Raw genomic sequence first — 27,425 nt, forward strand, 5'->3', positions numbered from 1 at the left:
TCGGGCTCCACTCATATCAGTATTTATGAAAGACTACGTGCTCCTGTCTTCATTTTCTTGCTTATGTAACTACTCCAATTTTAGTTATGTACTTTTATGTATATACCTTTCTGGTGTATCAACAACCTTTGTTAATATTGCAAAGTGCTCTGCTACCCAAAAGGGCCTTGTTCGCGCTATATAAAACATTGAAAATCATTCTATTAAAAAAAAAAAAGAAAACTTTCATTTTGAAAAGGTTAGAGCTTTTCTAAATTCAATTAAGACCACCCATCATCCATACTATATTCTTTTTGAAGCATATGTTCTGCTTGCACAAAACAATCCGAGGCCACCAACTTAATGTTTAGTCTCCAAATTCACATTTACAGACTGTTTTAACATTTATGTACACTATTTGTTGTGGATCCATTGAGTAGGCTTTATGGGTCCCCTAGGCATTCCCAGACCACAGATTAGGAACCACTGGTGTAGGAATCTTTTTAAACCCTACATTACTGATACTGTAGAGTTACTTTATTTTTTTAACACATCAGAAGTCTATAGATCTTTCTGCTCATGCTTTTAATCATCGTCCTTCGCAATCATCCTTTAATCTCCAGTTCTCTTTTACTCTACTAGTTCAATATATACAAAGAAGGTATGAGTTTAAGTAAATATTTTCAAAGAAATAGTAGCTTAATCCGCAACAAATTAAAAATAGAATTAAAACTACACTAAAATGGAGAATATATAACATTTATTTTTTAACTGAACCACGTACATTATAGGATTTATTGTTAAAAAAACATGCTACTAATCTGAAAAAAGCATTAAACACCTAAATATTATTGACAGAACTACTCATGATGTTTGCTCTAAGGGCTATAACGAGATTATGCATGGTTTAGAAGATGTGGTTCCCTCCAATCAGATTCTTTATAATTTTAGGGGCATCACCACTAGAATAGATGCTCTTCTGACTCGCTGGAATAAAACAGGCCCTGCTGAATGTAAAGGTTGGTTCGACTACACATGTACCATTGCCTCCAGGGATTTAAAATTGGCTCTTTGCAAACGACCTAGAGATAATTTGCTAAATACATCCCTCAGATTTAAAAATCAAGAGGTACTCAGCTAGGAAAAAAGAACTCCAGGATGTAGGATGGTCCAAATTGTCACGAGCGGCAGATACAGGAGATAGCAAATTATTTTGGGATACTGTTAATTCCCCTTTCGTGAAGTAGGATTCCTTCCCCGAACTGTTGTCACATGTCACCTGTGATGCCCCGGATGCTAATTTTTTCTGGAATTTTTAGCTCTCTAATGGTGACCATTCTAAACAAGGAACAGTTGATATGGTCCCCCCTTACCTCTAGACATTATGTTACAAGAAGTGTTATGGGCCTTGAATGAAAGCAACGGGGGCTTGCAAGGCCCCAGATCCAGATGGGGTCCCAGTAGATGTTTCAAGAACGCTGTTGATTTATGGGGGCCAATCTTAACTAAAGTTTTTAACATGGTTGCGGTGATAACGACATGGGGTATGTCTATTACAGTCCCCATATTTAAGAAGGGTAACAAATCAGATCCAAGAATTACAGGCCAATTTCATTGCTAGGCTCATCTGCAAAAGTGAGGAGCAAAATCTTGCTCAAAAGACTAGAAGAACGGGCCTGGGACTGCTCAATACTATCACCAGCACAGTTTGGTTTTAGGAGAGGTGTGGGGATGCTTGAGCAATGTGTGAAACCGGATCTTCTTATAGGCAAGTATACATGGGCCAAAGGCGGAAGACTATACCTCTGTTTAGCCAACTTGAGAAGTGCTTTCGACCTAGTAGACCATGCTATCCCTTTGGACTACTTTGCTCGATATGGGAGTGCCAAGGCCAATCATCTGTTTTCTGGCAAGATTATATAGAATCTTGAGTGTAAAGTATGCTATGGTCCTCGAGGCAAATGTACCAATAACTTTGCAGTGAAAACCGGCATTCTGCAAGGCTGTGTACTTGCCCCTTTGCTATTCTCTTGGTTTAGAAATGGGGAAGACCAGACCCTACAAACTGTGTATGCAGATGCCCCACAAGTGGCTGGGAGCCCCACACAAGTGCTCTTGTACGCAGATGATGCTGTCCTGCTGGCCAGGACTTCGGTGGGGCTGCAACGTTTAATGAATAACTTTGGGGATTTTATTGCTGCTAGAAAATTGATTATTAATAAAAGCAAAACTTATTTCATGGTTTGTGGGTCATGGGACAAACAATGTCGAATTTTTTTTATGGACAAGTCGCCGGTGGCCACTGTCGATACCTTCTGCTACCTGAGAATTACTTTTTCAGGTAACGGCTTAATGGTCCCGTGAAATCACTAATGTTCGGAGCAAAATTAACAGAAGCACGCATGGAATTTTTAGGTCTCACCTGTCGTAGACTGCGCACATGCGCAGTCTTGCTGGCGAGATTGAATGATTTGGGGTATTTTCTGTAAAGAGCATTAAAAAGCCCCGCCCCTCTTTTCCATTGGCCGGCATCACCATTTATGCTAAACGGTGGCCAGTCATTGGAAAAGAGGCGTTTGTGACGTTTTCATCCGGCTGTATGAGCAGTCCCATTTGGACGGGCTCGTCTGCCTTCCTTCTGCCGTGAAAGCTTTCTTATCTTTATGGGACCATGTGTTTCAAACACATGGCCCCATAAAGACAAGAAAGATTTCGCGACGGACGAAAGTGAAAGCGGACCGTGCTGGTCTTTCTTTTTACCAGGGCTCCATTATAAACAGTTATAAACAAAAGGATCCACCTTGAAAAGAAGGTACTGGGGAAACTGAAAAAAAGGGGGGATAATGGTAAGTGAGTGTCCCTAAATGTGTTAGGGCACACTCAGTGTTGTTTAAATACCCCTCACACACCAAGAATGGCCCATGGTGTCATGCTTCATCATAGGGGTCTTCCCGTCCCGCTGCGGGACGGGGCGTGCTGCGACCTACGACTACGTGGGAGCACTTTTGATGAAGTACTATGTGTGGTGTAAAGGGAGGGTCTATTGTAGTTGTGAATATATGTGTGTTTAAAAGCAACTGGCCCAAGGAGACTGAAAAAAACTTTAATTAGTCCCAAGAGGGCTGGAGCTATTAAAAACAAAAGTGCGGAGTTTGCCTACGTAATGTGTGGTTACTCCTTGTGGGTCAACATGTTTCGATGCGGAGCATCTTCATCAGGACAGGACAAAAAGATCCCTCCCAAATAGGAGCGTGTGCTTAGTAATATACAAAAGTGAAACAGATGCAATAAATGGTGCACGTATATACAATACCTAATCGTATGTATGTGAATCTGCAAAACAAGGAAAAAAAGGAATACTGAATAAAGTTCCTTAGTAGGAGATCGTAGTACCTGTAAATATAGAAAAACATAAAACTACGCAATGTGACTTAGATTGCGTGCTTCAGCTGTAATATTAGCGTTATCTGGAAGGGGTGCAGTGACCTGTAAAAGGAAGGACAGTACAAGACACTACAGAACAAAAAACACACACACTCTATGCCTAATCGTGAAAAGTTAATAGTATTCCAAGTGAGAAAAGTGGTTGAAAAACGAAAGACATACTTATATGTAAATGAGGATACTGCCTCATGAACCTAGAACGGGTAGGATCGTAATGGAGCCTCAATTCTAATGGAGAGAGAAAATAAAACAAGGGGTCACGTTGTTACCTCTGTTGACAGAAGTGCCGGGCGAAGTCTGCAAACCGGAGCTGTCTGCAAACCGGAGCTATGGCTCCGTACTTACGTGCCCTGGCTGAAAATCTCAGCTACGAGTCTGTCCCTCCCGCGGTTCCGCTGTGTAATGGAACCAGGGCGGGAGGAGTGTTTATAACGCTCGTGATTAGCTCGGAAAAAGGTTTCAGCTGGTGGCGGCGCGGTGTATAGAAGTGCTTCCGGGTCAGGGTTGAAAAGAAGACTAGACTGCGTGCATTGGATACGGAAGTGAGTAAACAACTCCTCGAAGAATATTAATAGAGAGGAGATGTCGGCAGGGACAATGTAAATGTACCCGCGTGCAAACGCTATATCTAAGAAAAAAGAAGAAAGAAATTCTTAATAACGGTGTTCATTGCAGGATAACGCTGAGCTCAAAATTATAAACAGAATATTCATCTTAAGTTGTTACATAATTAATGAAGGATACATATGGCCCGCTGCTGATCCGGCGCAGGTATACTTGCCTCTTTGGTGCAATCAATAACTTCATAGACGTATTTCTCTAACTAGCGATCAGTGTCAGTAACAGGCCATGCGCAGTAATATTTTAATTACTAGCTCAGTGTAAACATCTTTCTCACACTGACTATGAGCTCAGCATTTATGTTGCCTTCGCACCTTAAATATTAAAGAAGCATCCGGCTCACCAGCACACCTCCCCTTAATTCCCCCGTGGTGTGTTACCTCTTGAAATCACCTTCATTTGATCCACCGGATCAGCAGCGGGCCATATGTATCCTTCATTAATTATGTAACAACTTAAGATGAATATTCTGTTTATAATTTTGAGCTCAGCGTTATCCTGCAATGAACACCGTTAAGAATTTCTTTCTTCTTTTTTCTTAGATATAGCGTTTGCACGCGGGTACATTTACATTGTCCCTGCCGACATCTCCTCTCTATTAATATTCTTCGAGGAGTTGTTTACTCACTTCCGTATCCAATGCACGCAGTCTAGTCTTCTTTTCAACCCTGACCCGGAAGCACTTCTATACACCGCGCCGCCACCAGCTGAAACCTTTTTCCGAGCTAATCACGAGCGTTATAAACACTCCTCCCGCCCTGGTTCCATTACACAGCGGAACCGCGGGAGGGACAGACTCGTAGCTGTGATTTTCAGCCAGGGCACGCAAGTACGGAGCCATAGCTCCGGTTTGCAGACAGCTCCGGTTTGCAGACTTCGCCCGGCACTTCTGTCAGAGGTAACAACGTGACCCCTTGTTTTATTTTCTCTCTCCATTAGAATTGAGGCTCCATTACGATCCTACCCGTTCTAGGTTCATGAGGCAGTATCCTCCTTTACATATAAGTATGTCTTTCGTTTTTCAACCACTTTTCTCACTTGGAATACTATTAACTTTTCACGATTAGGCATAGAGTGTGTGTGTTTTTTGTTCTGTAGTGTCTTGTACTGTCCTTCCTTTTACAGGTCACTGCACCCCTTCCAGATAACGCTAATATTACAGCTGAAGCACGCAATCTAAGTCACATTGCGTAGTTTTATGTTTTTCTATATTTACAGGTACTACGATCTCCTACTAAGGAACTTTATTCAGTATTCCTTTTTTTCCTTGTTTTGCAGATTCACATACATACGATTAGGTATTGTATATACGTGCACCATTTATTGCATCTGTTTCACTTTTGTATATTACTAAGCACACGCTCCTATTTGGGAGGGATCTTTTTGTCCTGTCCTGATGAAGATGCTCCGCATCGAAACATGTTGACCCACAAGGAGTAACCACACATTACGTAGGCAAACTCCGCACTTTTGTTTTTAATAGCTCCAGCCCTCTTGGGACTAATTAAAGTTTTTTTCAGTCTCCTTGGGCCAGTTGCTTTTTAACACACATATATTCACAACTACAATAGACCCTCCCTTTACACCACACATAGTACTTCATCAAAAGTGCTCCCACGTAGTCGTAGGTCGCAGCACGCCCCGTCCCGCAGCGGGACGGGAAGACCCCTATGATGAAGCATGACACCATGGGCCATTCTTGGTGTGTGAGGGGTATTTAAACAACACTGAGTGTGCCCTAACACATTTAGGGACACTCACTTACCATTATCCCCCCTTTTTTTCAGTTTCCCCAGTACCTTCTTTTCAAGGTGGATCCTTCTGTTTATAACTGATACTAAAGTGGAGGACGTATCCACCTTAGCGCCTACGTAGGCCCTACCTCTACACTCCCTAATCTTGTTATATTTAGCTCCATTATAAACACACACATCCCGGAGCATGCAATACGAGAAAGGCTCTATAGAACGCCTCTACTGCTGCAGCAGTTCATCTGGGAGCATGTCTCTGATTTCAGGGCACCGGGCCATTGTTTTATTTAAAAACGGCCCGGCTCGTCTCCTCATCAGCGCGCTTTGCTTCCAATTAAATAAATTTGGAAAGGGGTGTCAGGCGCACGGCAATGCATGGAATTGTTTCTACCTCATGGAATCTTTACTAACCGAAAGAGAAGCAAACATGGCTCGAATCCCTATCCCCGCGAGGGGTTTCCGGGCCTGACCTTTCGCAGGAATCCGCCAGACAGGAGGCGCTGTGACGAGAGGGCCACTGTCAGCTGCATGAATCACTGGCCGCGAGCCTCCCGCGTTGTCCAGACCTGCGCCTGGGAGAAGGTCCCCTGAGACTTGCAGATGGGGCTGCGTTAGGCCTCCCACCCTGTGGCGCAGACGTCGACTTGGGCGAAGATTCCACATGGTGCCGTTTGGCACGGAGACTCTTGCCTCTGAAACTGTGACCCCGGGCCGGAGCCGTACCTGCTGGTTCATAATACTAGTAGTACCTTGTAAGGATGTAGCAGGTGGCATCGGGTAAGTGAAAGCCCCCTCTGAGTGTCATTGTCCCACTGTGCACTTGCATGCATGGTTTTATGCCTTTAGTGTAAGCAGGAAGCTCTTTGTACTTTGAAACCCGGATTTCTTGAAGTTCGGCAAAATAATTGTTGTCAAAGCATAGATGCTGTAAAGTGGTGATCTGTTGTTGGAGGTGTGATGAAGTGTAAGCCCAGCCTGTGCTCGTCTGAGCTTTATATTCATTCTTTAATATTTTTTGTTCAGACCTCAAGCCCTGACAAATGTTATAGTACGAGAAGAAGCAAAAAAAGACTTGTGCATATTTAAAATCCTGAATTTAAATGTATCGATGCCCATGAAATCTGGCTATGAATGTATACCCTCAGCATGCATGTATATTGGCCTATGTTCTATATCCTAACACATTATGGGATAATGGCCACTTAAAGCAAGCACACCGCGTCCTTATGCATAGGAAAGACCTAAACTACAGGTAAACGGATAGTGCTTATATCGAAGAGATGGGCACACACCACTGCACCAGACATAACTGTGTATGTCAAGGTGGGTCTTTCGAGGGTACGTGGTGGTATGCAGTCAATTGCAAATAGACCACTCTACACTCAGCATCCCTGCCAGACTCCTCCTTCCACACCCGTCTCTGACACCAACATGGTAACCACACACAGCAATGCCCACAACAAAATCAAACCTTTCACACAGCTATGCATAGGATTATAACTTCGCAAATTCATTTTAACATAGCTATGTTGCCACATAGACTCTGTACCCCAAGAGACATCCACCGTTTGGATAACAAAGTACAACTAACCCAGTATTCTCATCTACGCAAGTAAAAGACCCCACTTCATTGCCCAGCCTGTGTGCAATTGCGATCAGGACATGGACAACTATATACACTTTCCTCACCACACATATTCCTTTACACAGGGTCTATGCCCACTGCCCACCCCATTCATCCAGTCCCAACCAGTAAACAAATGGTATGCTTCGACTACCCCAGTATACAGAGCCCTCTGCATACATCTACAACCATTGCAGATACCCGTACTCCTAATTAAAATCACTAGATAGACCATTACATACACAACCTTCACACCAGCAGAGGCAGCTCCTACACCCCGCCATACCCCTGCATATTTACCACACACAGAATGCTACACAATCATACACAAACGTTTGTTCATATGTGTCTACAGCCAGACAATAACATACAGATCATTTTACATTCCCACTCTTCCATCACACCAAACTTCACACTCAACTTGCAGCCACACATACTGGCACAAACACACACACACAGCCACACTTCACAAGTGCAATCCATGCACAAATCCAAATTCACTGCCCCAGCACACAACTCTAAATGCACTTTCCACACCATAGTGGTCACCACTATGCAGGGTATGCACTCACAACATCAGAAACTCAACACCCACCCACACTTGTCATACAAATGTTTAAATACCTCCTACCCCACAGCTACCTCCCCCAAATGGTACAGCCACCCCACAGAATACTTTACCATATTTTCACCTCTCTCCACAGACTTTAACAAGCATTGGCATAGCCAATAGGTCTCGCCTTTGGGACCTTATAAGTGTTTAGTTATCCAGCACATTATCATTGGTGCAACAACATCAACTGTTGCATGGCTAAACACTTATAAGGTCCCAAAGGCGAGACCTATTGGCTATGCCAATGCTTGTTAGATTTTCATCCAAGCTGGGTTCTAAGCTGGTAAAGGAGATGGCAGCAATTTATAGGGCAAGGGTTTTATCCATCGCAACACGTGGGCAGGAATGTGGGGCTATCACAATAGTAAAGCGCTCCAGAAGGAGGAAAATGGCTTCCTTAAATGCCTACTTAATTTCCCAGCTCGGCTTCTTCCGAGATCATTCATAGAGAAGTAGGGCTCCAGTACCTCCCAGGCATCGTTGCATTTTGTCCCTTGCTGCTCCGGCGTGCCATATGGCCAAGTCAATTATTTTAGACTGTTTTACCCTGGACAATGTACTGGTGATTCCCTGGTTAAGCCATATTAATTATTTGTACAATAAAGTACTCAAGATGTCACTCTGGACTAACCCTCTATTGGCAATATCAATTAGCAAGTTGTCTATCAAAGAAACCTTTATAACTCGTAAGAGGGAAGTCCGGCTGGATTGTGAGAGAAAGAAATCAACTGTTAAGTTTTACCTAACACTTACTTTAACAGAGCGCTGGCAAGATTATTTAACTGTATTCCTAATCTTACGTACCGTTTGGTATTAGTTAGATTTAGACTGGGAATTGCCCACTATCTAGTTGCCTTCCCTAATATAAAAACTTTGGATTAGAACCCTTGCCCATGTGATGAGCAGAGTAAGCAAAGCACTGTGCACTTTATGCAGTTTTATTCTGGTTTTAGAAGTTACTACCTAAAACCACTTTTGCTTGCGTACGGCAATGGATCGTATATTGCTGCCATAATAAGCTTGCCCGAACTAAATGATGCTAGGGTTTGTTTTAATATAGCACTTTCTATTACAAATGCAATTAATATACACAAAAGTATTGTTGTACAGACACAGTGATGGCCCTACAAGGATTTTAAATGGAGACAGCACCCCTTTTAAAATATTTTAAGTGTTTTTAGACATGATCAACTTTGGTTCCATGTTGTATATCAAGTGTTGCCTTGTATTGTCTTTTACAATTTGATATCATCCATGTGTAATGCAATCAGCTTTTTATTATATGTACACTTTTATGGTTGTTTTACACATACCCAATAAAGTTGATTTTGATTTGAACTACTCTAGAATTAGTAGCCATGAAGTCTGTAAATTATCTCGAGCTGCGAAACATCAAATTCAAGCTATAAAGTCTGTCACTAAGCAGTATGTTTTCATTTTTACACCGGCATTTGAAATATTTTGACAATAGATATTAATTGAATGCATTAAGTCTGTACTCCATGTCTTTATGACTGGCTGAGGAGTTCCCACTGCAGGAACTAAAGAAAATATTCCACAGCATAGAAAAATAGTATGCTGAATTCCTCAATAGGCAGCCAACAAGATATATATGTGGATTCATTCAGGAAAACACAAAACATGTAAATGAAGACTTAATGGAACTTGTTTTAAGTCCTGAAATGCTAATCTTTTATGCATTACAAAATCCACAAGTTGTTCCCTGAATATATTTTGTCAGTAAGATTGTCTGGTGACAAAATTAGACATTTCTATATTAAAAGGATTTTCCAGTGACCTGCTGACATTCTCACTATAAAATGCTATAGATTTTCCATATACAGTTGATATTTTATTAATGAAATACAAGTATTTTATTACATTTGGAAATGTATACTACCAACCAGTTTTGAACGATCTCTGCTTTATATAATGATCTGGGTATTGTTTGCATACACGTGGAAGAAAATCTCAGTGCTACTAAGGATCTCTTGTAGGAGTTCGAAATAAAGGTTAAACAGAGATGCAAAGAGGATTGAGCCTTGAGAGATCCCTTGCTGTAAGGTGGGTTGGTAGGAGATGGGGCTCTCATTTTCCACTTCTTGTGAATGGTTCAGTAGATGACAGGTGAACCAGTTCAGACCTACCCCCTCAATGCTCATAAGATCCCTCAGGATGCTGTTCATGGTGTGGTGGTTGACCAAATGAAAGGCAGGTGGGAGATCAAGGAGGACAAGTGTACAAGCCTTTCCAGAGTCAAGGATCAAGGATGAGTGGTCAACAATTTGCAGATTTGCAATCTCTGTGCTATGCCGCTGTCTGAAGCCTCAATGGAAGGGGACTAGGGTTTTTTAGCGCGGATGGCAGATGGCAGTTGAGAAGCTATGCAGCTTTTTATTACCTTCCCTAAAAAAGGAATGCAGAACGGGCAAAAGTTGTAAGGTCCTTTACGATCCAATGATTAATTTGTTTTTTCAGGAGAAGAGAGATTTGACCGATAATTACACTGTTTGGTAAAATCACTTACTTGAGATAGGAATTTAGCAAGATAGCAACCAAAAGGTGGTGTGACAGTGTCAATGGATGAAGATAAACATTTAGGTTTCAAACTGCTATCACTCTTTGAATGGCTTAAAAGTTTTATTTTAGCCATTACAAGAGATTTTAACTGCTGATAAGAGTTTAAAGGCTGCAATAAATTACTTCATTTTTTCACTTATATTTAGATGTTGACAAATGGAGTGTGGGGACAGTGAACCTTTGTTGGTGTACATCATACTGAAGAAACCATTTCAATTGGCAACAGCTACAGCTTAAAGCTGAATATCCGATTGATGATCTCCACTTCTTGGACTGGATTCAAAGTTTCACTTGTCAAATCCGCCTTATGATTGTAATGCTGAATGGGCTGAGCAGGAAGCATCTTGTTATTGGCTTTTAACAGACTACGTGGAGGAGCCTGATGGGTAAGGTTTTAGAGACAAATAGAAAAGATGCATGCATCAAACTGGAGTTGTCCAAGACAGTGTTGTACATCCGAACGTTAACAAATAAAATGTTATCTTTTTATCAAATTACTAGTTGTGCTCTGTAGACTGTTTCAAAGAGAGAAGATACATAAGGAACTCCCAGGCTTCAATCAAACTGTTGCCGAATTAACTTTGCATAACCAACATTCATGAGTACAACAGAGGCCATGTCAAGTTCTGGCTGTAAACAGAACTTTATAAAAGGATGATTGAGGAGAACCAGTATGTTGGAAATGCTATGCAATATGTAGTAGAGGTCCAAAGTGACACTGTTCATTTGGGGGAAAAGTTGGAGATAGGAATGAATGAATGAATGAATGAAATAATTATATGAAGCGCGCAATACCCGAAAGTGTCTTCGTGCTAGACGGATCAAAACCAGGACGGCCAACAGCCTAAGGGGATACCTTTGGCATCACTCAGTGACTTATTGTGAAAATAACCAGGTCTTCAACTGTTGCCTGTATTGCTGCAAGATGGGTTGTGAGCGAAGTGCAAGAGGCAGGGAATTCCATAGCTTCCCACAACAGTAAATGAGCGTTCTTCCACCCCATTTTGCTCTGCTAATTCTTGGGATTATGACCATTCGTGCGGAGCTCAATCTGAGGTTCCTGCTGGGAATGTACCAGGAGAACCGATCTTGAAAAAAAGACGGACCGGCTCTGTATGGGGCATTGTGGATTAAACAAGGAGATACTCTTCTCCACCGGCAACCAATGAAGGACATACATTAAATGAGAGATTCTTTTGAACTTGGGGACCTTCAGTAGCGTTCTTGCTACCGCGTTCTTTTTTATCAAGTGTTTGGAGGTACCTAAATAGAGGGCATTGCAATAGGCCATCTTCGAGAAGATGAGAGCCTTCATCACCGTAATATGCCCCAAAGAAATGAACTCAGTTTACGCTGGACTAGTTTACTCTGCACATCTGGCCCAGTCGCTCTATGTTCCTGCACTCCAGTTATGAGGAATGTTATACATATATTCTGATTTTAACTACTCATCTCCACACAATAGTTTTTTCAGGAGAAAAAGATCATATTTCACACAGTGGATGAATCTCAAAATCCCTTGAGATACATTTTCAGGAGGCTGATTGGATACAGTCCCGGTTCAAGTTCTTCATTTGCAAAGATTTAAGTAGGTGGGGCTAGGGAATCCCCGTTTGCTTCCTCTATGGATGCACAGCAATGATAATCTCGATTTATCCGGAACTGCTGTAAATGACTACAACGCCGTCAGAAAGTGAGTGTGGAGTACTCTCCGACATTCAGGCTTGATTATTTTATCTGGGATTCCTACTGCTTTGGATTGAAGACAGAGGAACGAGGAACTCAATATTGTGACGTCTGAATCTAGTGAAATTGTGAAAAGCCGAGGAATTCAGAGATGCATACACATCGAGTCTGACGAAACACATGTTGGCTATATGAAGAACGTTGTAATATGTCAGAAGAGGAGTGAATATGGTTTTTGAAGAAACTATCTTGGAAATAAAATCAAACTGATAAGACGACGAATTGGAAGATATTTCTTTAATACACATAAGCGGAGCACGGGATAATCTATCTTGCTGTAAATGACTGTCCTGAACTTTTCAGGAGAGCTCTGGCTAGGACACCAGATAAGGAATATCTATCTAATGCTAAAATATTTCTCACACCAATCCTTTCCTTTTAGAGCAAAATGATGTGAGAAATGTTCAGTGGGATTTACTTTTTAGGTATTCAAATCCCAATAACATCTCTGGTTAAATATGTATAAGACATATGACATCCTAAATACATTAGAGATCCCTGAAAGGAAAAACAGGCTACTAAGAAGCCACATGTTCTCAGCAAAAACCTAAACAGCATTCTTTGCAACATGACTTTGTGAAATATATTTTCATTCAGGTTCCATTTTGTGACACCCAATAGGAAGCCTGCAGAGCATACATGGGCCTGCAGCTGAACTTCCTGTACCTTTCCGGTAACCCAAAGTTCTTGAGAAGTGATAAAAGTCACAGGTGTACATGACAAACTGTTGCTATGCGTTATTTGCTTATTTCAAATGTCAATGCCTATGTATTGCCAAATGATTGATTCCGATTAATGACAGGTTAAATGTTTGGAAACATGTAATCTTTCACCGAGCAATTGGTTCTTAATGGCTGTGTATCTTTATGCAACATGTATTTTAACTTATAAACCTCGTGCAAACTTCTGCATTTGGAGCAAGTCCAGAATGGAACTTGGTTTCTCACTGCTGTTGATTATAAAGATACACTTTGAATCTTACTACCCGTGTGTATATTGAGGTTTCCACATATCTATGTAGCCAGTGCTAAAATATTTCTCAAACCAGACATCTAATTTTACAGCAAAATGACCTGAGAAAGGTTCAGTGCTATTTACTTCTCCTGTATTCAAATCCCCATTGACATTTCTGGTTAAACATGTATAAGACAGATGGCATCCTAAATAAATTAAATCTCCCTCAAATGAAAGGAAACACATACTGCTATGAAATCATGAGTCTAACAAAAACAAACAGAGCCTTCTGGGCAACATGACCTGGGCCTACTTACTGTAGTTTCCTGCAGACATGAAGACATCAGCAGTATTCGCCAGTGAATCGGCCTGTGACCCCGTGACACGAGGGTCTACTCATCTTTTCAGGTAGGGAAGTCAATTTAAAAGTTATGCTTCATTCTTGCTCTGTATCTACAGTAAGATTATTTTAAGCCATAAGGATTTACATCTAGCTCAGGAAATGTAACTTAAGTTAGATGTAATTATGTATTGAATTCAGCTGTGGCAGCTGAACTAAAAGTATATTGTCTTGCAGCACTGCTTGTTTCGCCCAAAACTACACTTAGACTGTGAAATCATTCACTGCCACCACTATGTAAATATGAATGTATTTAAAAAAAATATATTTACATATGGAAACATGATGCTGTAAATTCTAATACAATAGCTTGTGAAAGACTATATCATAGAGATATTGATGGTTTGGAAATATTGAAAATATACATCTCACCAGTCACTTTCCATCTGTCTATATACATGTACGGTCAAGCCTATGCATCCATATTTACCCGATAGAAACAGACGGTTCAACTGTTGTAAAAAGACGGACATGCTTAAGTGTAAGGTTTTCCATTATAATTCCATTTGCGGTATCAACTGAAGAGCTTAACCACTGAGAAAATCTTCTGCATTCTATGATACAATAGACTTTTGTACATTGTACATCAGAACATAAAGGCAAAATAGCGACAACAATGTCCTCGCAGTGACCAATTTTAGTTACTTCAGAGATTTTCTCTGAAATGGTCTGCAGATTAGATACAATGAATGTCACACTGTCTGTACAATTTTGGCATTCACTACCCTCTGTTATATGGAGCACCACAACCCATCTTTCGTTTTGTGGACAGCTGAAAGCATGCCTATCTTCCAGCTGGAGGAGGCTATAGAGAGGCATCTTGTATAGGCTGAGGCATTTATATCAGTGGGAGGCCTTGTCATTCTGCAGCAGAAGAGTACTCCAAAAGACGTACACTAAACAGTTTGTACTACATGTTAGAAGACACTAGATTTTCATATAGTGAAAATGTTTGTTAGTGACCAAAACTTCAGAGGTTAAAATCATTGGAAATTATGGCACCCACCTGAGAGCCAGTAGAACACTGGACACCTTGAGTTCTCAGCTTTCGGAGGCAGATAGATTCCAATTTTCATTTTGCATTTGAGTTCAGTGCTGTAGAAAAACAAGCAACCCATGATGTAGACTTCTTCAAAGATCATAACACCACCTATATATCTTCCACAGTAAAAAACCTATTACAGTAATTAACCCCTTCCCCGCTCATGACGGAACCGTTCCGTCATGAGCCACGGTTGCCGTGTGCTCATGACGGAACGGTTCCGTCATGACACGACCGTTGGCGGCCGCTCCGCCTACGCGGCGCTGTTTCCCCGCCTGTGCGGGGGGACAACGCAAATGGGCGGAGTCATGACGGAACCGTTCCGTCATGAGCACAGCTCAACCGTGGCTCATGACGGAGCGGCTCCGTCATGAGCACAGGCCCACCGCGCTGCCCCCCTGCCCCCCCCAGCGCTGCAGCGGAATGTCCGCAGCAGCGAAGGGGTTAAAGCACAAATGTATACTTTGATATTATACAATGAAGAGGGGGGGGTTGGTATACATTCTATTGCATGCTCATAAAATTAGGTTTGACATAAATCTATTTGCTACATCCAGGGATCCATATGTTTTTCCTTACAATTGTTCTGCATTAATAATGGACGTGGGAAAGGATACAGGACACAAAACAGATTGCTGAACAATCCTCATCCATACATGAAAAACTCTTTTCATTGGAATTCCGGCACACTTTTGCATTCTTAACTGTTTCGACTTCAAAGAAGTATCAAGACTAATATGTTATTTGTTTTATTTGCTTTCATTCACTGCAAGGCCTACCCTTTTCAAAATAATCAGAAACATGTATTTAAGCTAGGTACAGACAAGTATTAGACAAACGAAATCTTTGTTTCCTGGGAGATTCGATGCATGCAAAGTAGAGTAGTAAACATCTTTCGAGAAGGCCACAGACAGGAACTTCGGATCCAGTCTGGCTTTTTTTTGCTGGTTGGTAACCCAACAACTTACAAGGAACAGAGACAGACAACGAACGACCTTCCTAACTGGGAACACCAAGGTTGTTGTTTAAGCTAAGTTATGCGGGTTTGAGGTCACCTTGGTACCTCATACAGGCTGCTCTGGATGCTAAAATGGAAAGGGCTGGGAAAAATGGGTTGATTCCGTCTTCTCCATGCAAGGAAATTCTGAAACATCACTGTTACAAAGCTGTAATTGTTTAATAATTTATTAATCACTTTCATTGCCTCTACTTTGTTAATTTTTATAGTTTCAAATGTACCCATCATATGCACTAGGATAGGAAAATAATATCATGTAATTATATTCCTAGTGTGGATTCTTGAATGTGCCTATTAATGATGAAAAGAGGTTTCAAACCCATCACAAGACTGATTAAATACCCAGAACGCACCCTACTCATGTAATGCACAGGTGGTTTGTGTGCAACAGTCTACCAGATTTCCTGTGTATACTTTGTAAGTTGGCAATAAGCCTGCATTTTTACTAGAGAGTTAGAAAACTTATTCTCAGACCATATTTTGCTCAGAATAGCAAAAAACATATCAATGTCGTACTCCTGCGTAAATACTGCGGTAGGATTTTTTTCCAGTAAAATGCCCCCACGGGCCGCCTGTCTCCCAGTATCTGATTTTCTCTCCACCCCAACCTTATTAGGAAGGCCTTGCATATATTTTCCTCAACGGCAATCCTATGGCACTAGTGTGGCAACATTTCACTGAACACATTGTTTTCATTTGTAGCATTCAGAAGAATTAATACATCCAGTGCTGAAAACACATAAGAAAAACATGGAGAGCCATCCCTCTGCTTAAGCAGCGAAGATTAGAAGGCCTTTGGCAAATTTGCACACACACAATCAAATATGCCATTCAGCTAGATTTGCACAAATGAAGCAAATAAACGGACATTCATCTTACGGCCTCATATTAAGGATTAATTCAAACAGATGCTAGTAATCACTTTCAACGTATGAATACAGATCATGTTAATAAATATATACATCATGGTGGTGGTCGCCACTGTGTAGTTATAGTTATGACCCAGTTATCAAAGGAAGACTGTTAGTTTGCTAATAACTTTAGCCTCGTTCATCCACCTCAGCTCCTTTTATCAAAAATGAGGGGGGGGGGGGGGGGGTCCTGAGTGTCTGAGGTGGGTTGCAGCAAACAGGCAAAGGCTGGGTGCAGCGGGGTGGTTAGCTGCCCTCGTGGGGTTGGGTGCAAGGCCTTGCCGTGGCGGGGTGTTGGCCATACATACGTAATAACATTTTACTTTACATTAAATAATAAACTCTAGAAAATAACTAAAAAAACAAAAGGTTAAATTGTTATAGTTAGGTAAGGTAATAATATCTTACTTTGCTTTAAAAAAAATTAAAAATTCTCAAAAAACTCCACAAAGGTTAAAGTGACATAGTTAGGTGGAAATGTCCGTTTCAAAGTAACATTTTCAACTTTAAATAAATAAAAAAAACGGAAATTAAACAGTTATTCTAATTTTAGGTAGCTATAACTAGCGCCCTAGCCATGGCCTGCTAATGACCTCACATATTACAAAATTCATCACATGGTCTGTGACATCATTGATAACAGTGAGCAACACTGTGCATGGTGGTATGAGAGTTATAGTGACTTGAAATAGCTAACTGCGGAGATCCTTTTTTATTTTTTTTTAGCCATGTACACCCCTGTACACACTTTAAACATTACAGCCTCTTAGATGGATTGGCTTGTCTCAAGTAACCACCTAGGGTGCCAACCTTTACATAGAAATGCATCGTGCAATGGTTGTATTTGAGCAATTCAGTGCTGTGATATAAAGCAGCACATTGTTGATTTATAAATAAATGGTTACAATAGAATGACGAATTGCTAATATTGTAACATGTTATTGCATTGCCCTATGTACCAATGTGGCTCTGTTACACTTTGTGCTCGCATTTTTTGGGGTGTTTTTTATTGGTATTGTGAGTGCCCTGGACTCTAGCGTAGTTTAAGTGCTGATGATGATCCCTATATTAATAAATGGGATTGAAACGTCGTCAACACACAGTACCGTGACTATTGTGTACATCACTGATTTAGAAGTTCAAAAGAATTGGTACCAAAAGTTGTGACAGAATCTTTGTAGCATTGTTTCTGGTCACTCTTGTTTTAGAAATGTCAGAGTTGTAAAGTATTCCCGTTGTTGTCTTTTGCCTTTTGTTTTAGGTTTCACACTTCCATTAAGTTCTTCTGTTATGTGATTGAATAAATATTTTTTAAACAGTCTTATTTCAATGCATGTGACATAAAACGTATTTAATTTCTATGCTCATGGTTTGATATAGCTCTCCACCAAGGTACCACCTGTTCCTCGACAAACATTCCTTACCCATGGTACCTTGTATGTCTTTAGGTTCCCTTGTCCTTGAAACCATGTTCACTTTGAACACCATCATACTACTTGTGTGTATTCCATCTCACTCTCTGCTTGTCCCTTCATGCCCCCTGTGTGTCAGTCCCACCTGTGCAACCAACTCCCTATTCACTGCATCTTATGTCTCTCACCAGGTCAGTTCCTTGTTCTCCAAATGAGCCTCCCTAAATTCCTGTCATTACCTGCTGGGCTCAGCCTCGTCCTTTCCTTGCAGTTTCAGTCCTGCAACATTCTAAACTTTATGCTTTTTCCATTTAGGAGATGTTTAAACTTTCTTGACTACACTAGTTAATCAATAACCTATGCAGTAATACAAGGCAAGTGTAATAATTTCACAAACGCTAGCCTCTCCTCTACCTTTTCTCATCTTCATCTGAATCACACCATCGTCTGACTCCACATCCTGTTCCAATGTCCATCACCATGCTTCTTGTTTCTCCACATCAACCCTGTGTTTTCCAAACGTCTGCTCAAGCCACTAAAAAAACGACACGGTGGACTTATTGTTCTACCTGATAAAGGGCAATTCCAGGCAAGAATCCAAGTGTCCTTCAAGTGCTCATCAGGAAAGACAAGCACCAGAAGGATGGTGAGAGAGTGCTATTTTCTCACATCCTAGATGACGAGGAGCTTGGCATCGCACAATACCACTTCCAGGGACGGCAGGGCACAGAAACCGAGGATATACCTCATGATTCCACCCACTCTCCAAGGCACATGCCAATCTGCATTCTCTCCCTCTAGGGTATTTATCTCTAGTGGACTCTCGTGGATGGACTTGTGCAACCTTGGATGCAAACCTCTAGAATACCAGAGCCTATAGCCAGCCCCTACCAACCCGCTATACCCAAGGGATTTGTAGTGGCTTTGCCAGGGGAGGAGAAGTACCATGGAAGCTGGACTTCTTCTGAAAGCAGCAGTCAGTAAAAGTGAGCCATTTTTCAAATAGGGAAAAGTCTGAGACACATGCTCTAAGTATGGGGGGGCATAGTCACCTATATGCTTCACCCTGATGGAGCAACATCAAGGCATGGACCTAATGCAACTTGTTGGGACTCTTACTGTTGACCGAATGTAACCTGCAGCGAGAGGTACCACCCACCCTCCCCAACATATCTCAAGGGCCCAGACCGGCAGTTACAGCCAAAAAAGTTACCAGAAGAAACATGTCCCTCCTAGGCAAACCCGTCCTGGGGTTATTCAATGATAAAGTTCTTCATGGCAATGGACTATGTGGTAAGTGCAAAGGCTGTCACATGTGAACTCATGAGCTCACTGTGATTAATAATCCCAGTTATGCGCATTACTTACCTCCTCACTCAAATCCTACTCACAACACCCCGTAATCATCAGTGCAGCTTCCTACGAAAACTGTGATAATCTCTATTTTGCACCTGAAATACATCACTCTTCATTTGACATTGAATTGATTCATAGTGATGCATCTGTTGTGTGTCTATGTCATGTGTTACATAGTATGGGTCATGGTAAAATTAAAACGGATACATCTCACACAACAAGTTATTCACCATTCACCCCAAAACATTGGCATTAAGGAAAGGACAAGCGCAAATGTTGACATCTTTAATGACGGTTTATTTTCAAACCAAGCAGAACGGGCACAAAGACAGGGACAATTAATCACTGTGGGGAGAGATGCATGACCAGGAAATAAAAATAAATACTGGGCTATGTTACGGACAGAGACATAATCTGGGAAGGAGACAGTGATATCATGGCTTGGAAGTAACCAGGGGGACTTGAAAAAGGGGGGGGGGGGAGCAATTTGTGAAAGTCCTTCAGTCTTCTGGTACAAGTCCGTCAGGAGTCATGCTTCCATTGTCCTCAAGCTGCTGACCATCCCCGTGAGTAGCAACTGTTGTCACCTGCACCACATCGGTCACTGGTAAGGCCGAAGAGATACTTGGGTGTAGCACCTCCACCTGGGGTTGAAGGGGGACTGGAGAGATGTCACTGATAACACCCACTGCCGGGGAAGTGTGAGGGGGTTTAAGTGAGGACAATGCTGCAGTGCAGGTGGACAGCACGGACATCATGTCTTTGTGCTGGGCAGCAAGCTGATTCCCAAGCTGATTCCCAAGCTGGTCAAAGCACTTTCTCACAGAGTTACTGTGATCAGCCAAGGCTTTCATTATAGCTTGCTGTCCAGCACACACCGAATGCAACTGCCTGCACAGTTCCTCAAAACTTGCAAGGACAGGAGCAGGCGAGGAGGCTCCGGGGGAGCAGGAAACAGCCTCCTGCTTCCTGCCTTTAGTGGAAAAGGCAGAGTTGGAACACAAAGAAGGGGAAAGCGAGGTGGTAGGTGGGGAAAGAGATGTCTTAGCCTCTCCAAGTGACACCAGACTTTGCCGCAGCGGTTCCTCTCTAGTGGAGTGGTCCAAGGATGGGCAGGTATAATTTTCAACAACATCTCGCTCAGTATCAGTCTGTGGGTCTTCTGTGGAGGCTGATAATCTCTTCCTTTTGGGTGGCAAGAGCTCCTCATTGTCCACTTCCTCAGATGCATCTATCCATCTTTGGGCGGACAGTCTCTTCTGCCAGGGCAGTGGGGAGTCAGATTCTTCTGCTCTACCAGGACCTTCTGGGAGAACAAGAAAGCGACAGGTCAGTAGCCTTCCTATTGTGAGCACAAAGGCCGATGAAGCACTAAATGTCAAGAGGACACACTGCTTACCCTTAAACCATCTGTGTTAGTCTCATAATGCCTACATGGCAACTCTACAGTAAATTCCATCAACAAAGACTGTGCAAAGGAATGTAGTTGCATGCACTGGGGATAGCCTGGCCATGTCTTTGCTACACATGTATCACTGTGCATGGGACATCAAGTTCTGAAGGCAAGACAGTGACACACAAACATAGAATACTCTGAGTGTATTCGTCCATGCACTGGGACCAGTCCAAGCTTTGCATACTTTGTAGTCTTTATGAATTCGAATGGAACATTAATAAATATCAATGTGCATGTTTTATGTATGTAAACAATGTGATGGTGCATAATAATTCATGGACTCCATTGTTTATAATGTGCTGCACTGTTACACTGCGAGGCGTCTACAGGGTAAGTTATCCCAGGGTCGGGTAACAGTGTGCATGGCACTGCAGTAGATGAATGTCTAATTCTCTTTTGTGCCACATTATAATGGTGCGTAAAACGAATCTAAGCAATCCTTACATTTTGTGTGTAGACTAAGAACTCTCGGAAGCTGCTATATTAAGTCAGGGATTTTTAAGTGTGTTTAGAGAAACAGGTGTTATTCAGTATATACACTATATTTTAAATGGCAAAGTAAATATCTTTATGTACACACCAGGCAAAAACATAATCTACCATTTCGATTTTAAATCTGTGAAAAGAATCACACTTTGCCGAAGTGCAACTTACACAGTATGTCCAACTTTTTCTACAAATGGTAAATTCATGGTCTGTTTGATGAATGAATGAGGCTCTTAGTTGCATGCAACTGGGAATACAGAACCGTTAGTGCCCGAATACAATGTTGTAAAGGAGAAGGGTGACAATTGGGGTAAATTTAAATGAATTAGGTTTGATTATAAAATATCTAGATTACAGCCATTAATATGAATAATGAACTGATAATGGAAGTTCCTCTCCTCATTACACATATTTCCCCCCTCTTTTAGCAATTGATAGGTTATAAATATGGAGTAGATGTGTCCTGTTTGACTTTATGCATACACGGCTTCCTGTCAAAAGAGGCAACAAAATAAATCAAACAATTAATTAATTATTTAATGAATTTGATTAAAAACAAAGACCCAACTGTGGATGAGAACACTGGCTTAAAGAATTAGGGTTAACCTCCTCAACGGGCTTTACTTGCATTATGCCTGGTGATGGTTGATTCCTGCCTTAAACCGCAAGTAATGCCACAATTATAAATAAATAAATAAATACTGGAGTCTGCCATTTATGATTTCTAAATACTTGGTCTCTTGAAAATGATACAACACAGCAAAACAGCCGTAAAAAAGTATTGCAAGATGTTTTATTAATTATAAACGACAATTATTGACTTCTTCACATAATGGAAATTTAATGGTATCAAAATATCTAACCCTTCTCATGGGTGTGGAAGTCAAAAACTATACTCTTATTGGGGCCATCCTATCGCCAGGTGATCTCTTGACTACAGTGCTCATCCAACAAGGCTTTAATCCGCAGCCAACCCTTCTGTCACTCTCTCACTTATCGTTTTATCCTCCTTGAGCCCTTTTTTTCCCCCAGCTCACATCACCCTTCTCTTCCCTTCAAAGCCTACCCTCCAGTCCCCTGAATCTACTCACTTTTATCATCCCAAGCACACCTTTGGGATACGTCTCTAATCTAATCTATGTCCCATCTCATAGGTTTGCCTTGTCCCCAGCTTCTAAACTCCCTTACAAATGGATCAAATAATATTTCCTAGGATAATGATAGTGACAGCTTTGGACATTTTATGTTGTAATTATTAGCACGCAGGTGGTCTAGCCAGGATCGTTTAATCTGACCGGTCGCAGACAATTTAGGGTTTGAAATCATTGATTGAAGTACTCAACTCATGCCCAAATGGATTTCCCCAGAGAGTAATCTTACCCACTGGGTTTGGCCTTCTGAATTTCACTGTTAACTTGCACTGATCCGGATGGATCTCCAGCGCTGCTCTCTCACGTCAGTCAAGAGAGAGTCCATGTATTCATGATCTTCCCTATGCCTACCTCTGCATCTGCCATGCTCTCTCCATTTAAATTCTGCTAGTGACTGGAACCTTTTCAGTTGTATAATCAGCATCTTCTCACTGCAACTGACTTCTTGGGCTAGACTGGGAATGTTTACGTTCCATTTAACGTGTAAAATATTAAGCCCATTACCTTTAATTTTGTTGATACAAGTATCAAAATGTACTGTATAACTCAGATCAATATCCTCCCTCAAGTATATAGTTTCTAATAACTATTTGCATGCAATAGAAATGTTGATGGCGCATTCCTTAAATTAATAAATATCAGTGAAAGACTCAAAGCAACATCGTAAACAAATATGGCATGAATATGCACACTCTACCATGCACTTTACGTGAAACACTCCTACCACCCTACAACATAATTCACGGAGGTGCCATCGTATACATCAGTGTGTTCCATAATCGAGGCATCTGTAGTGTAAGTATACCCCCCTTCCAGGGTAAAACACTCCAGTTTACAATGTTATTGGATGTACTTCCCCAGCTTCAAGTATCCATCTCCCACTGGTGACAGTAAAACCCCACATTGTGCGGGTGAGGTCATGTATCTGAATGCAGGTGGAGTAAGTTTGCAACACTAAGTGATGCAGTAGCATGGAATACGAGATGTCCGAAGTTAATGAACAAACGTGAACGGCTTTGAGGAACTCAAAAATACAGGAGACGTAAAAACATACGCAACCTGTTTTAGTAGTATGTAAGTGAAGTTTAAGTGCGAGTAAATGTAGCATTCTAGCAGTGGCGGCTGGTATTAACGGGCGTAGGGGGCGTTGCCCTCCCAGCTTCAGAGCAGAGAAGGGAGAAAATTAACACCAACATGGAGCAAATAGCATGCTCATTGCTCACTGCTTGGTTCTCCACTTGACCACTTCTATCGATTCGAAACATTACATTTTAATATGTAATAGATCATGTGTTAACGGTTTCGCACATGAGGGAGTGCTGCAGGCAAGACCCCTCCTTCCATCCCCTCGTGAGTTCCCTCACCACTGGGAATGTCCCGGCAGTGCCGGCTGAAATTACAAGCACGCTCCGAGTCACAGAAGCGGCGGGCCACAGAGTAAAACAAAAGGTAAACTCCGTGGTTGATTTTCTATGTTTAAGTGTTTGAATGTTTCTAGGTGGTATGCCAATGCCGCCATCGCCAGTGTTCGAATATGCTGCTGTCGGCTAGTGCTTAATCCACCGTGCCTAACAAAATGTATCTGTGTGTCCGTCTATAATGCGACTGGTGATCCAGTAAAGGCAAGCGCTCCGATACCTTCGGGTCAAGATAGCGCTATATAAAATGCAGAGAAAAGAAAAACGAAAAAAAAACCTCCTTTGCACTGCAAGATGGAAACTTTCAAAACTAATTTTGTTCAAACTGCATGGGCCTCAAAATATGTATGAAAGGACGTGCTGGTGCAGATGATATCTGTACCTGCTCAGAACATTCGCCTAGATATTAAAATCAGGCAGAGGGAGGCAGCCTCCCATCTCAGGCCCATTCGCCAAAATAAATGGAATCAATTGGTCACAATTCAATCAGGGTTTGATAAACGGCTTGATGCGGTGTGACTTTGTGACACCCAGACAGAGTCGAAAGGAGAATGTGCGTAGAATGGAATGGGACTGGAAAGGGGCACAAGTGATGTTTTCATGTGTGTAATGCTGAATAAACAGTCCCCTTCGACTGCGGGGACCACAGAGTCGCCGTTCTTCCTGGAAATATGAATATGCTCTTCCTACCGTGAGCTTTAGACGGACCAGCAATCGGGCTTTGTTTTCATTACACCAAGATTTTTTTGCTTCTTATGTTGAACGCTGATCTTTTTTCTACTGGATTGCTTTTTATGGTGACGGTAACCAAGCACCGGAAATATGTATTCTGAGTGTTTTGCATTAGTATTTACAACGGAGGAAGCCTCATGTTGTCCTTTTGACACGACACGTAGGAGGGTACGTTTGATGTTTCTGGGAAAGGTTACAGTTCGCACATTTTCTTTTCATTTATGTTTTTGAAGCCATACAGCAAAGCTGGGAAGGCGGTCTCTATAGGTCAGGTTGTTGCCTTCAGATCAAGACACCATTATTGTAGTCTAATTTTCTCCTCTTTGTTTTGTGTGACCTTACCCACCTCACTTCAGCTTGGGGAGGAGGGGCAGCAGTGGATGCACTGTGTACATAAGGCAACAGAGCCATTGAGAGAAATAATTTGGCCCAGCTCCCTTTTACAATTACGTCTCGGCTGAATCAGCTGGAATATCTTTCAGAGATTTCACTTTTGAGCATTGGATTGCAGTTTGTAGGTAACACCTGCTTTGTTGTGTTAGCTTTTGTGTTCAGTTATTGCCGGCTTTTGATGCCACATAGCAAGGACCTTGTGTCTCATACGTCTGGTAGGAAGGTTGAGAATGTATTGAGATGGGGATATTGGCTTGTGTGTGCCATTTTTCCTGATCCATTTCTTGTTAAAAACCTGTACTTGTTTAAATTTTGATCTGTGAACCAGTGAAATGCAGAGACACGGGGTACAGGGATATGGGGCTCTTCCCGTTAGCCCGGACACCTGCTGCTGCTGATTCGCCTCACCACTTTCAAATGTCACCAGCCGCCACTGCATTCTAGGGCCTTAAAATTGGATCTTCCTCGAGGCCCTATCAGCATTTGCAGACATTCAGGCCCTTCCTGTGATTTACCCTCGTGCAGAGCATTCTGGCAATGGTCATTTAGACCTTAATCTTTGCCTTTAGATGAAGTAGGTCTGCTGGCTTCCCATAATGTTGAGGGAATCTGGTGACAAGCCATTCACCCACGATATCTGCCTCCTTAGGTATCAGCAGCAACAGGATTGAGGTAGGGGATTTGAATGCAGTGTGATGGCCCAACAATGAAGGATATCCACTTCCACATTACAAATTACCAGTTACATAACTTAGTGGAACTGTCTTGGATGTAGTTTTCGGCTGACGTGCCGTCACGTAAATTCAGTGTGGTTAGTTGCTTAACTTAATTTAGTCTTTGGTGATGGCCATCATTTTCTGTGCGTGCAATGGAAATTCCAGTCTGTATATAAAATGGGGAGCCTCACAAGCATTGTTTACAATTTTAGTGGAGACTACAGCATGGCCCTTAGACTTTGGGGGATGCTTCATCCAGAATTTCCAACGTGCAAAATTTCAATCACCAGACTATTGTTTGCACTGCTTCAGCACATTATTAAGCTAACAATTTACATATAATGCAAGTGTGAAGACTGGGGCTCAATAAATAAGCCTGTGAAATGATGAACAACTCAGCTAACTGAGATTATGTACAATGATAGACCACATTCTGCAATGGTTGTAGGGCACCATATCAGTGTCGATAATATTGACCTACAATATCATCACATCCACTACATCACCAAGGTAGGTGTATAAATACTACTCTTACCTCCACATTAACTCAGCTAAATGTTTCTAGTGATGACATTTTTTTCATGACTAACCCAGAACGTATCCTGAAATCAAACAAGTGAAGTCTACGTAGGCATTCTGCGTTACATCATACAAATAGACAATGTCCTCTTGCAACCTATGGAGCCTGTGTCAGATAGGAGAGTGAGTAGGAGAAAATATTTGACCCACAAACACCACAACATATTAGGCTAACAGCATAAGAATGAATGTAGCATTAATCTGTCACACCAAGTGAAGGCAGTATAGATTTCGAAAGATGTTCAATGGGCAAAATGCACTGCAGAGTAGAATGCGGCAGTCCTGTGCACAAAGGACATGTGGAAAATGTGCCACAACACACATCCCTGCCACACAGCCGGTCATGTACCACCGTGATTTACTGTCCTTCAAAATGTATTGTTTATTGCATGTATGAGAAATTGGGTTGTTGGTTGGCTGTGGTGTTAGCCTTGGTCAAGCAATAGCCACAATACCGGACAGGGTGAACCACAAAAGTAACTAAATTAACCTGTGCTTAACCCTGGGCAGCTTGGCACAAAAGTGGTAGGCTTAACTTTGAGGCAATGTGAAAAGCAATTATGTCGCACATATACAGTAATAGAGTGAAAACACAGCACAAGAAAAATCCCACACCAATTTAGAAAAATAAAGTACATTTTAATAACTTACTTAACACCAAAACAACAAAAATTTAATCAGTAGAGCCGGAGATATGAATTTGTTTTTTTTTAGTAAAAAAAAAAAAGAAATAGTGGCAAAATGATCAAAGTACTAACCACGGACATCTCTCATGCGAGATTGGGTCAAAGTCGAAAAATGGCCAACCGCGATGGATATAAGTAGTAGATTGGGCCCGGTCAGCGCTTACCTAGGCCCTTAGAAGAAATTTTGAAGACAAACTTCTGAGAAGGTAAAGTTCAGTGGGGCACGGCTGCAGGCGGTGTCCAAGGAAGAAGCGCTGTCGTCGGGGAGCCGCTAGATGAAGTCGCAGTGAAGATTTGTATGTCTGAACTTTGTCACTTTTTTGGAAGTTGAAAATCTCCAGCAGGCCAAGGAAGGAG

General features: G+C 41.7%; 1 protein-coding gene across 2 annotated transcripts in view; it reads right to left on the bottom strand.

Moving 5' to 3' along the window:
* Positions 1–27,425, bottom strand: part of ESD (esterase D) — a 110,366-nt gene that overhangs the window by 65,134 nt on the left and 17,807 nt on the right. For both annotated transcript variants that reach the window (XM_085621847.1, XM_085621848.1), the window contains exon 3: positions 14,719–14,807. In XM_085621847.1, the coding sequence (XP_085477973.1) occupies positions 14,719–14,807 (89 nt within the window). The remainder of the gene's footprint in view (positions 1–14,718; positions 14,808–27,425) is intronic.

Source organism: Triturus cristatus, chromosome 8 (assembly GCF_964204655.1).
Source record: "Triturus cristatus chromosome 8, aTriCri1.1, whole genome shotgun sequence".
Classification (NCBI taxonomy): Eukaryota; Metazoa; Chordata; class Amphibia; order Caudata; family Salamandridae; genus Triturus; species Triturus cristatus.